We start from the raw sequence: 16,276 nt of genomic DNA, 5'->3' as shown, positions 1-16,276 counted from the left end.
CATGTTTTCCGTCCCATTTTTGCTCATTTCTCGGAGGCAAAATGAGCAAGAATGCTCATTTGTACATCATTCTAGACAGAAATAAATGGCCTTTTTAGAAAGTGGATGGGGAAATGTTGGCAGTTTTCTCAAAAAAGGCTTGAATCCAAGAAGTTTTAGATTTGCGTGGTTTTTTTTGAGTTGCAAAATCCACTTGAACATGACGCTGCTTTTTTTGAAGTTTCTCAAGAACCATTCGAGCCACAGAATTCGTTTTGGCATCGTTGGATAGAGAATTAAATGGGGGAGGGGGTCATGACCCCCCTGGATCCGCCCTTGTTCTTGACACTATTTCGTTTGAATTTTTTGAAAATTCTGTTTAATCCGCATGATTCAGTTTAGCTAAGCACATTTGAAGACAAAACGTACAATTTAAGACCTGTATGGTGACTTCACTGTACATTCTTATCACCTTCGGCTGGCTGGGATACTTTCGATTTTTATACTTTTATCGATTTGCGAAAAATTATGGCAGAGTAGCTTTGGCCTCAATAGACCAGCTGTGCGGTAATGGACCTGAGACGATTGACGGTTCTGTAGCATCTCAACAAGCCAACGATCCATGATGATTACTCTTGATTAGCTGTTATTAACGCAAGACCGCAAGCTCATATTTTAATTATTGTTATCGACGAAATTACCGCACCTGAAGCAAACTGTTTCAGCCGCAAGTGGTACTTGCACTTGCCCGCTTATAGACCCTTTGAGGAACACACGAGTCGATCATGTATCAGCTGCGTGCTACCGTAACATCTTTACAAGAAATCATTGAAGATGGTACCGGCAAAAATGCGGCAGTACTGGTGGGCGATCCTCCACACACGAACGTCTCCGAAGAGAACGGATTGAACTGAGAATGAGAAAAACTGGTATGTCTTTGCACACACGCGTTCCTGGCAGGTGCTGAGTGCGCATTTTGGTACCAGAAACGCCAAGTACCAGCAACCACCAAGGACTGACCTGCAACAGTACCTCGTCCTTCGCGACATTTGGTTCTAAGGATTGCGGATGGTTGATGGACAAACATTTGTGAATTAAAAATGCCACTTTTTATTTGGTTCGAGTGCTTTTTAAGTTCGTGATAAACGTGCAGAACTGAACTGAACGACAATGGATTCCTGCATGAGTTCCAAGGATTTTGAAATTGAGCTCAACTCTATCTGCCTTGAGGGTAAGTCACACATTTTCACATTCACAGGTAAAATAGTGGATAATTCAGATTTTAAAACTTTGAATGCTTTTCGTTCATTCTTGAATTTTACATTAATTTCCCAAAAAAAAAACAATTTCAATTTGTGAATACAGTTATAAACAATTCAAGCAGCATTAGATCAAATAACGTAGCATTTAACACGTTCAGTTTCGAGTTATTTACTAGCATGGATCGTACAAGGCTGAAACTGCATGCCAATGAAACAGGTTTACTTTATATACCTTGACTTTTTATTTTCAAACAAACTGCCTACAGTTTAAAATGCCGATCTACATAACCGTATATTATTTAAATTATTGCTCCATTATATAATAGGTTTAGGCATGTTAAATAAATGCATTGTCCGTGTAAAATAGTGATTGTTTAGCTATGGAGGATCGATTTTTTCTTTAAGAGCATATAATGGATTTTGGTTTGATTTGAACTGTTTACAAAATGTTTCTTTTCATTCCAGAATTAATCCATCAGTATTTGATTTTTTATAGTTGTAGTTAAATCAGCTGAATTTTTTTAAAATGAAATTGTAGTATTGACCGAAATGCTGGAAAACTTAGAAGAGTGGTCTTAAAATAAAACTTCTCAGTCAATTACCAAGCTTTTGAAAAATGCATTTTACAAGGGCAAGAAACACTCGGTTCAGTTAGTTACAGCTTTTTTTGTAAATCTATTTATTACTATATTGATGTAATTTAGAATAGTGACAACATAAGTAAATCGTTGCTAAGCTTTTTGATCGGGTTAAAGCACTACAAAGAAGCCAGTTTTTCTTCGCGTATCCACGCTGGTTATGATTGAATTCATAGAGCAACATAAACAAAATATAAAATTAAAATCTGCGTCGCCTTGCTAAAACGGGAATTAGCATTTACAATTGTTCAGTTTTTTAGCTTACTCCTGATATCAGTCTAGAGTTTGCTTTACCTTCCATTACGGTCTGGAAGTCGAATCTTCATTAGAAATAGTGATTTTAAACGATATTTACGTGTCGTATCTGCTAAAATACCGCAGTTAGCAAATTAGTTAGAGGTAGTCGGAATAAAACTAACACAAAATGTTTTTTTGGTAAAACAATTAAGAATAAAGCACCTAACTGAAAAAAAAATCGTAATTTGCCATATCAATTCTTTTATTCAAACGTATCGCATTATAAAACAGAACACAGCGATGTTACATGCAGATTTTCTACAAAAGTAACCCGAAATAAAAGTTTCATGCGAATTTTACTGCCAACAAGTAGCTGAGACGAAGATCTCCTCAACTGCGCTAAGTCATGGGGAGTGCTGGGAATGCGATCCTTTTCAGATATCACAAAAATGACAATGTGGACAATACGAATCTATTTATAATTTAGAAATTATTATAATAAAGTATAACAAAGAAAAAAACCATTCATTTTAATGCAAATCTTTAGTGATTTTGAGTCAGGAATGTCCTCTAAATGGGGAATAATAATAAATGAACTTTTGAGGTATCACAGGAATGGGCTAAACGGTACAATCATTTATTCTAAATTTTAAAATTATTGAAGAAAAAAATTGCACCCAAAATAAGATCAACAAAGAAACATCGAGTGAGGAAGAAACGAATATAAAACCCATTTAGAGTGTTGCAAATCGGTTGCAATTTTGGAAAATCCCTAGACTGATACAGTTCAATGTAAAAAGAAGGGTTAAAATTTCGTAAAAAGCCTAAATAGAAAATCATAAACACGAAGAAAAAGCAATGTAAACAAATTAAGAGAACCACTGGATTCAGCAGCTCAAAACACATGAAAAATACATAATTTAAAACAAAATGGATGATAATGTTCGTGACAGGCCAATTTATTTTCTTTTTTTCACTAATTTTTCTAGTTTTCTTTTTGTTTTGCTGATACCTATACAAAAAGTGATGGTACGTTCGATTCAGCAGGTCAAAATGCATAAGAAAAAATAGCTGCAATAGTGAAAATCTGAAATTTAGACCTTGTTTTTAGAAGGATAAACAAATTAACACGTTTTTTCCCGTATAAAATCCATGGGTAACTTGAGGTGCTTTGAAGTACGTGATAAATCGGGTTTAAAAGTCGTTTTTTCGCTGAGTTTTTAGAGCCTATAGAAGAAAGTTTCATCCAAATCAAAAATGGCATCTCAAAATTTGCAAATTGCCTAAATTAAATATTTTTTTGGCAATTAGTTAGTTTACTGACATTATTGTTATTTTTTCTTTTTGATGATTTCTTTTAAATTCTTCTTAGTGGTGTTTCTTGGGAAAATGCCGTTTCCGACCACTTTCGAGCAACAAAGTTTGCAATTTGCCCTTAAGAAAACAATCACGCCATTTATGTTGTTTATTCTTATATGTTCTTTAATATTTTCATATTTATTATTTAGTTGTATTTATTTTCATGTTCAATTCATTTCATTGTCCCACCGGTTGTCCCACCGGCTCTTCACCCTATATTTAAACCTTGAAACGGAAATTAAAAATAAAATTAATTCTCTATTAAAGGAGGCAAAACGACACATAAACCGATTCCTAAAATCATCCATTATGCTCAGTTTACAAGTAACATACAGATTTGTCTAAAGGAAAAAAATTAATAAATTTAGGCAACATTTTCGCAAAAACATTCATTTGTATATTGGTTTCAAAATCAATCAAAATGCGCTTGTCTTTCAAAAGCAGTTTTGTTGTTTAAAAATACAAAATTACGTTTACGAATGTTTAATCTGTTAAAAGATGAAAGGTCGCAGCCCTGGGAGAAGTGGTTGAAAACCGACGAAACCAATTCTTTATTGAAAACACATTAGGATTCCAAAGTTTAGAATCCGAAAAATTAGCAAAAGCAAGAAAAACCAGGAAAGTTCTTTAATTGATCTGGCCTTGAAGTAGTAAGCAATAAATTAGTTTATTCATATAAAATTTAAATGCTAAAACCTGATTTTTTCCAGAACAGTTCATTGCTAATTGAAAAAAGACCCTAAACACCCAACTAATCGTTTTAAGCATATCAACTTCTATAATCGTTTTTTGTGTTCTCTGTACTCGACAAGATTAATTTTTGAAAGTTGTTGCTTTAATTGTCAGTGTTATGATTAGTTTATTTTCTTTCCCAACTTGATCCAATGTAGGCAAAATAGCAGTCAATTAAGCTGTTAAATTAAATTCAATCAAATCTTTATGAAAACAAGTTGAGTAATGTGAATGACAAAAAAAATGTTGTGCAACACTAGCCATGAAAAAAGCCAATCGCTTTCACCTATGGAGCATGTGCTGCAACAATTAGCATCATATCTACATTTTGTATTAACATTTTAGCACCAATAGTTTCACGAGCATTTTCCTTTAATACAATTTAGCAAAAAACTGAGATTTAATTGCTGGAACACTTAAAGTATTAGCAAGCTTTTACTCGTGTACTCAGTGGCGTTTTATCACAAAAAGCTCAGCTTAAATCTGAAGACATAAAACAGTACTTTCTGTTCGTGAGAAGCTTGACACTCATAAGATACTTCTAGCTCAACAACGTGCTCTTGTAAAACCTATTGGACACGCCACTGCATGTCGCACAACTGAAACCCAACACTGAAATTGAATTAACAAACACACAGTTGAGTGGGTCGCTAAGTATTTTACATAATTCAATTTGTTGTTATCAAATAGGTAAACACTACAATCCAGTGCTAAAGTTCTGCACCACTTTGTAAATGGCACAGTGAAACTTTGATTGCTAAAAAGTACTTACGGCTTTATTATATTGAAAGATATGGAGGGAGTAGGAATTGATTGATTAATGAAAATTGACAAAGTACAGCCTACGATTTCTTTAGAGTGGTTGATAATGTTGAAATGAATGAATCTGATTTGAATTTTGCAGCAACAGAAAGTAAAGGTTGATTTGAATGAAAGGTCAAAGTTGGTGCAGTTTGTAGGATAAAAGAGGCATATCGAGACGACTAACTGAATAATAATTTTCAAGGAAAATCAGCTTGGTTCATCATGAGATCTTTAGTTGGATTAAACTGGTACGTTTGGTCTGAATCATTCTTTGGATATATACAGTGTGGGGCTTTTTATTGCGGCAGGATTTGCACGTTTGTGCTTTTGCCGAAGAATAATGCCGGCAAACTATTCATTTTTGCTATGGCACAGCTGCTATAGTTTTGTGTAAATTTTTTAAAATTTTTGAAAAATAGTCAGTGGCGCTCCGCAAAAATTCTGAGGGTAAAACGGAGGCCTTTTTTCTGCTAAAATATGGCGTTGCATAGTTTCAAATCGTGTACATTAGGTGAAAACTAGTAGATCAAAGGAAATCTGGCGTAAAATATTTAATAGATTGTCCTCAAAAACCTAGAAGATGTGAGGATACGAGTAAAACAAAGCTCAAATTTTGACACCCTGTATCTCAACAACGGGGGTTTTTACGAAATTTTCAATTTTATTTTCTAAAGTATTTATTTAATTTACGGGCTAATCGCGAATGCGTTAACAAAATGCTCACATCATAGCTAATATACAGGATGTCCCGTAAGCTCATGATCAAAAGGGTACTGCGATATTCTTTGGACCAAAAGAAGACGACCTGACCTAACTTTTATTAACAAAAAAGTCTGGCTTCTCTGCTATTGATGGTCAAAGTTGTATTCAGTGAAAAATTTATCTTTTTCGAAATATCGGGAGAATGGTACGATGTATTTTAATGAAACTCGCTGTGAATTTGTTCTTATGTAACTCATATTTTGATGAAACAATGGAGTTCAGCTGTTTTGGACAAGTGCTGAATTCTTGAGTAACGTGGTGCAAAAACTACCAGAACTTTTTAATGAAATCAACTCATTTTTTTTAGGTTGATGCACTAATCATTTGTTCACAATTTTGTGCTCTTTGTAAAATCTTGTAGCATTCTTAGTTTCTGCGTAAAAAAAATATGTCTGTTTTCTTATCAATGCTAGACATTTACTGCAAAGTGGGAGAAAGCGACATCCCACGGTCAAAATACGACCAAAGCTAAACAAAATACCTGCAAAACAGGACTGAGACAAACAATACGAAAAATATAGATTTGGCAAAAACCAAATAGTAACCAGAAAATCGACACGACTCTAAAATGCGAATTCACTTTAATAATAACTTAATAACATTTTATAATTCTGTAAATTTATAAATAAAATATTTCTTTAAGATGGATGAGCAACCTGCAGGTCTGCATTTTACTATATTATATTAAGTTTCAAAAAGAGATCTTTATAAGTAATAACTTTTTAAATTTTATATAAGAGGGTCCAAAAATCATGTAACAGCAAGAATGACTTGCACAGAGAGCTTTAGTTAGCTATTTTCCTGAATGCTGCTAAGTTTATTACTGATTACTCAGTAAACATCCAGCTTTTCGGTAATTAAAAAACTGACTGCTACTTTTTGCTTCTTTTTGGCCAAAATTGAAAAAAACTGCTCCATTGTTGTCACTGTAAAACTGCAATCCGTCAGCTATATTATACTATACATATAAAAAGGCCCGGCGATATTAAAGGGCGTGACTCCTTAGATCATTTTATGAGAAAAAGTTCTCAACAGCATCCGTCCGAAAATGCACAGTTTCCAAGACACCGGGTATTGAAATTTTAGTTTTTTCTTTGTAAGTTTTTAAATACTGCTAATGTATTTTTGAAATTTGGTATTTAGGGGTTTTTGAAATAAATTTTATATTATAAGTCATATTTCTCATTTTCTTTCCTTATGTTTGTGGGTTATTTTATAGAAACGCATCAAGAAAAATGGAGTTTAATTTCATGTTTAAAAAATTTTTTAAAATGTAAATTAAACGTGTCAAAAATTGTATTTCTGACTAACCCTGTATAATACAACTGTTCATCCTTCAAAATATTAAATGTTTACTTATTATATGATCCGCTTTTAACATAAAACGTTTTTAAGAAATGTTTGATGAAAAAACAGGATTATCTAGAACGTAAACATATTGATAGTTTCGGGGCGGATAAACCTGAAAATGACTGAATAGGTTCCCGACAGACGATTTTTTCCTGTGAATAGTGTGAGTGCTGCTGGACTCACACTATTCACAGCAAAGAAAACAAAAACATTTCAAATCAGTCTCAGTTTGAAATCTAGGCAACTTTCGTTAAATAACTATGCAAATATAGTCGTTCATTAATAATTAATATCGATTTATTTGCATTAGCAACACTTTAACGGTAAACCCACTATTAAAATAGCAATGACACGATGAGGACTCACGTTGATAAATATTTGTCAGCACGCCTGCCGACAATCGCAAATAATTGCTGGAAATCCATACGTTATGTAAAACCTCGACGACACCAAGACGAAGGATTCGTCTAAACTCCGAATGGAACTTTTTGCAATATTTAACGGATTTTTACAAAACATGTCTTGGCAGCACGACAGAAATTCGGTGAAGGCACACAGGAAGGCAGGTGCATGATTCGCGCCATTCGGAATTATGATTTACTATATGTATGTAAAACCACATTCCACATGTTCTTGCACGGATAGTTTAGCAACGTAATGTGAACATTGACGATTACTGTTAAACTCAGGAGTATCGGAATTGCAAGCATTTGGCTCTATTTTCATCTCACCAAAGGTCAAAGACATGTTTGGAGATACACGTTATATCGAAGCCGTCAGGGCGTTTTGTAGGACTTTTACATAATCCAGATGGAAGATACAGACAGTATGTCGAACAACCTGCGTAGATAAATGTTTCACAAGCACAAGCTGAGGAAAAACAGATAAAAATGCAAATTTACCTTAAACGAAAGTCTTTAATATTGTGAGCCGATTTGTTAGGAAGCTAAACGCTTGAGATGTTCGAGAATCATCACTTCGACGTCGTGAACTGTCCAAGAATTGTAAATTTGAAAAAGTTCTCTTTGTGCATGCTTATAACATTCAGGCAGGTGTGCGTGCTGCGTTAAACCAAATGTTGCATGGTTTCGATTTTAATAACACAGAAATACTAATTAATAAAGAGAAGACTCACACGAGAAGAAGCCATGAAATGATTCAAATCAAATAACTTGACAGAGCTATGAATATCAGATTGCTAGTTTACCAAACATTGGGTAAATGATAAGTGCAAGAAACATAAAACCTTAACACCCAGTATACTATAAAATTTGCAGACCAAATCTAGGTATCTCAATATGAATGTGAAGGTACAATAAAAAAACATATAAACCGTTTTTTTAAATGAGCATGCAGTGAAAAACCAATATATTAAACACACTAACCGAGCAAGATTTTAAAAATTGTAATTTTGGGGTTTTCGTTCCAAACATAATTTTTCTGACTCTTTGCTCTTAGTATTTAATAATTTGAGGTGTTTTAAGTTCCTAATGTCCAGGACGGATCCAGCTTTCAAGTCAAGGGGGTCATGTAGTAGAGATTCAGTCAGACAGGCTTCAATTCAATTATTGTCCTTAATACTAACCGATTATTATCAACAATTCAATATTACTTTATTCATCATGTACCTACACACAAATAAAGACACACGAAGAAAATTATATTTTTCGAAAAATTCGGGTACTCCATCTTAAATGCACTGGGAATTTTTTGACTGAGAATATTTTGCTTCTAAAATCGTCTACTCGGCATTAGAGTCTTTTTCGACTAATAATTATTTTTCAAAGATTTATTTTTCAAAAGGTTGCACACTCTCTGAGTTCGAGCTTTCGAACTCATTTTACTCTCTTGTTGTAGCCGCTATCCAATTTGAGGCTGAAATAGTTTTTATAGCTACTTCTGTGGGCCTTTAAGAGCTTTAGGAAAATTTGAAATATTGACATTTAACGAAGTTACTGGCAAAAGAGTAGAGGTACGCGCAGATGGAGAGATTCACTATCTCCCAAACCGTTGGCAATGGCGATTTTTTTAGAGACAGCTGAACTTTAGCGAGCACCCACGGGAACCCCGGGCATTTTTTATTTTTGAAATGTTTTCAACAACAGTTGCCGAGTTATGGGCAAATCAGCGTGCAAACAATATGGTTGGCAGTTGTATCTCTAACTCCATTGGTATCCTAACCAAATTCCATTTTCTTCGGAACTAAGTACGAAATACAATGTCATAAAAAGTGGGTTTTTGGTCTAAATTCGACTCTTAAGTGAATAATTTGTAAATTTGCCATTTTCAAAAAATTCGAAAATTTCCAACAAACAAAAATTGCCATTTTTTAAAACCATTCAGTTGCTCCGAAAAATACATATAAGGGTTAAAAAAATTGTGCGCCTCTAAACTTCTTGCAAAATCGCGTGTTTCCAGGAACATCCTGCGCTTCAGATCGTTCAGAATTTAAACCCCCCTGGCGCTGAAACGGTGACCAAAACTTTTACCCTAAAACAGCTTTTATCGTCAAGCCTATGGGCTTTTAAAGAGTTTTTGAATTTTTGAAAAATGTTCATAACTGACCGAGTTATAGGCTAAAGAGTGGAAGTATGTGCAAGTTTGAGAGTTTTACGCTTGCCAATATTCAGAGCCCATTTCCTTCCAAACTGTTGCAAATGCAAATTTTCCAATAGACAGTGAATGTGCCGAGATCACATTTTGCAAACAATCTGTGGTTCTATTTTGAAAAATGGTAAATATTCAAAGTATATATATATAAATAATCTTTATTTCCTACAGAAAAAGGCTTTCGACCCAATCGGTCTTTCTGCCCTTGTTTAGTACATATGTCTTAGCCTAGCTTATTCTAAAATTAATTCCTATTCCCAACACTCGTATAAATTAATCAGCTATAAAAAAATAAAAAACAAAAATTCTTGGCTTACAAAACAAACAGATCTTAGTCTTAGTCCTTAATTCAGTTGCGTTTGTAGGTGTTCTAGTAAAGTATCTGTTGGGGAACGAAAACGGGAGTGTTTTGTCGGTCTTGTGAGGCAAAGGGGATCCAGTATGGTCCAGTTGTGGGTATTCAAAGTATTTTGTTTGGAAAACACTAATAATATTTGTCGTGAAAAATCGTCTTTTCGACATTAAAACTCTTAAACCTTTGAAGTTTGCAAAATAGGATTTTTAGACAAAATGACTCGCTTTAGAACTGAATTTTCACTGATCCAAATCGGGCCCGTATTAAGAGAGTTACTAATTTATTCATACTGAAGGTTCTGATGTGGCATATAAAATCTGTGTACATTTTCCTAATTTGTGCCTACTTCCACTTAAAAAGAGGTTAAAAAATAAAGTCAAAAACAGCAACTTTTTAGTTTATCTTATCTCTAGCTTATCAGGCAAAAATCAAAATGGGCCAGTTTTTTTTCTCAAAAGTTTTATTCTTGATACCCATAAAGGTTTTGTTCTTTCCGAAATAACCCATAAAAACGACCAATTTAGGCCATCCTGATCTCTCTTGTTTCCGTGATTGCCACTATATTTCTTTTATGGGGTCATTTAGAGTCAAAGATCTATTCCAACAACTCTACAACCACGCGTGCATTACAGGAGAACATTAAAGGATACATCAATGAAATTCATCCACATTTATGCAGGATAGTCATGGAAATGGAAAGAGCACATTTGTGCCAACATAGGCATTTGCTCGATGTGTCTTTCTATAAATCACCCACCCACCATCAATGTACATTATGATTAAATGAAAAAAAACTTGCAACTTAAAAACCAAAAGCTTGTGTTTTTGACTTAATTCAAAGCATGCTTAGCTTTTGGGGCCCCTTTTATTAAAAAATCATCATACTAAATGACGATAAACGGCTTTTTTGCCTGACGAAATCAAGACCAGAAACCGCAAAAGATCTAAAAGCCACTTTGTTGCCGGACATTGGACTTGTTAGTTTCTAACAATGGTCACTCTTCTGTAAGCACCATTGAATCCGTCGGCTAGTAAATCCTATAATTGCACATTTAATTCAAAGTGATCACGCAGCCGACTTTACCGCCACGCCAATAGGAATTTCAAAAACGACTGTAAGCAAATAAATAACATAAGTGGGCAACCAGGTTCCTGGGTCACGGAGTGGAAAAAATCGTTCGCACGCTTTGAATGGGCCTTTCGATTAGATGTAAAAGGGCCTTTCTGCAAGTAATGCTGACCGGATCCTCTATGGGAGAAATTGCCCGCCCACCTTGCAAATTATTGTCGCTTTATTGATAAAACGGAGCGATATTCAAATTTGGCGCCAATCCGCTCAAAGGATCGTAAAAAGTTCATTTTGTTGCTCGCTCTACAATGAGATGTTTGCAAAAAATTTAAAATAAATAGGACATTCTTCGTTGTACGCTGCCTAATAAACTGGCCATTATTCTGGTAAGTAGACGCGTAATACACAAAGAGTTGGAACAAACTATTTTAAAATTAAGTTTCTTCCTCGAAAAAACGACCACACAGGCCGATTTTATCTTCTGTTCACATATAGAGGATATCAAAATAACATGACGCTTTCCCGTAAAAAAATCTACAGATCCTCCTTACCAAAATATATCTCTACAAGTTTTTATAAGTCCTCAAATAACTTTTAAAGCTCTTCTTAAATAGCTCAATTTGCTTTTTGAGTTCGTCAGGCAGTAACCAACTTGTACACATTAGTGCTCATAGTTTTAACATCCTGTATGATAAAGGCAGAATAAGACTACTTTTAAGCTTGCAGCTTAAGTAAGAACTGTTCTCGTGTTTGATACCGATAAAATGCACAGTTTTCCTGAAAAAGTCTATTAACACTTTAGGAGGTCTTAAAAATGAGAATTGTTCCACCCGCAGAGAATATCAGCATCGTTTCTTATTTGATCGGAAATAAGCAGACTTATTTGCCATTTTTTCTCCTTAGTGTCTCTCTAGTTTGAACCGCAATTTAAAAAAATCTGGTGTGGACACACAGAGGTATAAATTTAATGAATTTAAGTGGTGAGAACAAGGGTCCAAGCCTCAAAAACTATACTTTGCAGGAACAAACTTTTCTAACTAAAGTTATATTTTCCTGGAAAAGAGGTTAAAAGTATGAGCATTAATGTGTACAATGTGTTTGGGTCCTGGAAAACTCAAACAGCAAAGTGAGTTTCAACTGCACTGTTTTAAAGGGCATTAATCGATTTTCAACGACATTTTTTAGAGACCCATAATATTGTAACAAGAGTCTGTATAATGTTTTTCATAGAAACTTGCCTTAATTTAGTTATTTTGACGCCCTGTATATAAATCTCAATGCACCATCAACTTATGACCATAAAGTTAATTTTTTCAATTGGAAATACTTGTTTAATATTACGCATTTGAAAGCTGCATTGACTACTAAATAAAATTTATTTATTATGTGCTATCTTGCTATATTCAGACACAACAGTTATGAAGAAACTTACTATTGAAGACATCAATAACTGAGACTAGTGATATTAACAGCGAAGTAAATAGCACCCATTCAAAGTACATACAGTTGAGGAATTTATAAAATATGAGCTCGACGGCAGATTAAAATCTTGGGAAATGAATGAATAGATGTAATGCCAGACTGAAAATTTATTTATTTAGTCAGTGTCCGACGAGGCAACATTTTGTTCGAATGGCTCAGTTCTCAGGCAATTTTGTAAAAGTATGGAAATTCAATGTTATCTGTGCTGAATTATTATGTACTTTGTCTTCATGGTGAGAACGTAAATATAGAATAAAATAGAATAAAACTCCTTAACAATATTCGCCAGACTACCTTCACAATATTGTCTCAAATAGATGCGAACCAAAGAGAAATTTTATCGAATGGCCAGCTAGGCGTCAAGATCTAACCCTATTAGATTTCAATTTATCAGCTTATCTAAAATCCTACTTCAGTAGATCTACAAAGCCACTTCAACAAGTCGTAGAACATTGAAGATTTAAAGAATTAAATCCGAAATACTTCAACTGAAGTGGTACAACTATCGACTTGCTTATTGTGAGCAATTTCAGCATTTAATTGGATTTATTGCCCTGTTTTTTATGAACCGGTCTCTTTCAAAACCACATAAATTTTAAAATAAATCAACGTTAAGTTATTAATATTATCAATTGTTGAGTTAAAGTGTAGAACTTGGTACATAAGGCTTCTGTTTAGAAGTCGAGGCAGGTTCAAACATTCAATATGAAAATGGTGTTTTAAACTCAAAATTATCCGACAAACCAACTTTTTCTTGATTGAATGAGACTTCAAACTTAGTGTTTTAAGTGAATATTGGCATCTAACGTGCAAAATAGTCCCAATTCTGGTCCGATTTCTATTCATTTCGCATATTGACCGCGATATTAAGCACAAGTCTCCAGGTGAATACAAAATTGTCACTTTAAATCGGTTTCGAAACGAACAGTACGAATTTGTGCGTTTTCGTTTTAAACACCAATAAACCAACGTGTTTTCAAATATGGATCGCGATTAACGTCTACAGCTGTATTGTACTGTCAATTGTTTATTTGGTTTGCTTTTAGGAAAGAGAGAAATTCGTGGGGAAATAAAGAGGTTGTCCCGATGCCATTTTAGACAGAGTACAATTTTAATCTGCAAAATTGTTATGTAGGCTTTGATCCAAAAGTATCAACAAACGAAGTTAACGCCTTTTAAAAGTGCTCTTACTCAACAAGTATTTATTATTTAATTTAATAACAGTTAAAAGGATAAAACGCGTTCAGGATGTTGGGTATTAGCGGCTTAATAAACCCAGGAATAATCCATTTACAAAAAATTGCCAAAAAAGATACCGAGCACGTTCAAAAACTCTATTACCATGCGAGATTTTAAGGATATATTCTACATCCTAAAATAAGTCGTAAAGCAAAGTTGTAACGGCGACAAAACATCGCAAAGTAAAGTAATAAAGCCCATATAAAAAGTTGATAGGTTTGATCATGTAAAGAAAGTTTGAAATTATACGAAAAATGTTGACTTTTTCAAAAAGTTTCAAGACGAACATTTGGTTAAAACTGTGTAGTTTAAGGAAAAGTTTTCGATTGTGCTCCAAAGTTGCCGTAAAAAAGATTTGACTTGTCAAAGAATTGAATGTTTGTACGTAGGGTTAATATGTTTGTGGTTCTTTAAAGGTATCACAGGAATTTAAAGGAACAAATTCAAAATAAATACTCGCAAGTGCTATTTTAAGAGCTTCTACCTCCGCTAAACGTATTTTTTTCACTACAGTGTTTGTGATATTTTTGTAATTATTTTACATGTAAAATTTGCCCTTAAAGTTTCGCACATTAAAATTGAAACACTCTGTATATGATTAAAATTTTATCCTGAATTCTTGGCTTTTAATTTGACTTTGGTAACATCGATGTAACAACATGACACTAAACATTAATGTTACTTAAAACACTGGAAACTCGATATTTATCGATGTCTAGGGATTTTGTATGCTGTTTGTATACCTTTCATTAGCCATGCAATTAATGAGGATTCAAGCAACAAAAGCTCGATAATTGCACCTTAATAGAGCTTTAAGCACGATCATTATGCTAAAGAAAACCGTCAATATTTTATCAATGATGTGACAAAATAAAAGAGTTTCCACAAATTTACAAAGTGAAATGTTCGTATTTCCGATTGCGTTTACCAAATTAATGTGACAAGTGAGCCGATGAGCAATTATTCAAAAGAAGAAAAACACACAACTTTGGTTTATAGTTGAGAGAATACGTGCAATATGTAATTAATCTATTAAAATTTCTATTATAATGTAAGTAGCAAGTAAGTGCTACTACGCTCTTCTACTTAATTTCTTGTTTTATTTCCGACTACAGAATATACAGGGAGATTTAGACTTATGTTAAGTTTTGATAAGCAATGCGAGCTGAATTCAAGTAGATCTTTTGGGAGAAACTTTTGCTAAAGTTACACTTAGCGTACTGTTTGAATTATTAAATTATTTAAATTTTATTAAACAACAAACAATGAAACTGAAAAAATTAATGAATCGAAAAAATTGCAAAACTTTCTCAGGGAATTCAAATGAAACATCCATCATGCATATGTATAGCATAAACCCAAGCTTCTTCTAACTGTATTTTTTTACGCTAAAATGTCAGAATATTGCGTAGTTATTAAAAAAGAAAAAGTGAAAGCCCAACTCCAGTCTGCAACCTGCTGCAACACGACGCAAATTCGTGAGGTCTACCTGTTATTTAATTTGATCCAATTGCCCAACTGAACTTTGAGGTTCGGGTAAATGTTAATGAAATGAGCTTGTTAGGGTTCAGTGGCTTCGATTATTGCAAGACTTTTTTCTCCATTGAATAGCGAGGAGAGGCCACGTCGACACAAAATATCAATCACCAAGATTGATCAAGAAACGCATCATTTATTTAAAATTACATTTGTAATGGGACTGGAAAGTTAAGATATGTGCGAAAAAAAATCATTTAGAAACTGTAATAATGCTAATTGTTCACTGCGCTGCAAATTTAACGCCTCAGTACGTTAAATATTACCTAACTTTTGACGCAGAATATTTTCTTCAGATAAAAAATAGGAAAAAAATGTTATAAACATACTGTACAAGAAGTTTAAATAGTGTCATGTTTTCTAGCTTAAAGTTTGAATCCGTCTGTGGACAATATCGGGTAGCTCGGATAGAAAAGTATACGTTGTTCTAACCTCATGTATTGTGAGTACTTTTTATCTTTAATCGTCTGCTTATGGAGAGCCATTTTTTATGACCGGTCACATTTTTCGCACAAAATTTATTTATAAACTTTTATTACAAGCTTAGATCTCTAAACGTCTATTTAGTTTTTTACGTATGCAAAGGCGGAATTATGACTGGATCGACTTTTCAATTCAATTTCAAATTAAAATACGCAAATTTAAAAATTCTTGAAATCAATTTTTGAGAAAACTGCCAACATTTCCTGATCGATGGTCCATTTTCGCTTTTTTCCCAAATTTCGCTTTCTGGGTCAAAACTACTCGAATTTCCTTGCCAAACTTACTCATGTTGTTATGACTGAATTGAATTTACAATTCTCTATCCAACGATACCAATGTCATGTTAAGACCAACCATGTCTGTTGTGCTGGGTTTATGT

General features: G+C 33.8%; 1 protein-coding gene across 1 annotated transcript in view; it reads left to right on the top strand.

Annotated features, from left to right (window-relative positions):
- Positions 1-835: 835 nt before the first annotated feature.
- LOC109539565 overlaps positions 836-16,276 on the top strand; it is a 74,644-nt gene continuing 59,203 nt past the window's right edge. The window contains exon 1 of the mRNA XM_019907388.2: positions 836-1,210. Within this exon, the coding sequence (XP_019762947.1) occupies positions 1,150-1,210 (61 nt within the window). The 5' untranslated portion in view covers positions 836-1,149. The remainder of the gene's footprint in view (positions 1,211-16,276) is intronic.

The sequence above is a fragment of the Dendroctonus ponderosae genome, unplaced genomic scaffold (genome assembly GCF_020466585.1).
Source record: "Dendroctonus ponderosae isolate FM_Combo_2020 unplaced genomic scaffold, Dpon_F_20191213v2 Dpon_F_20191213_5, whole genome shotgun sequence".
Lineage (NCBI taxonomy): Eukaryota > Metazoa > Arthropoda > Insecta > Coleoptera > Curculionidae > Dendroctonus > Dendroctonus ponderosae.
Note: the sequence above shows the minus strand (reverse complement) of the source record. Positions and strands in the feature narration are given on the sequence as shown.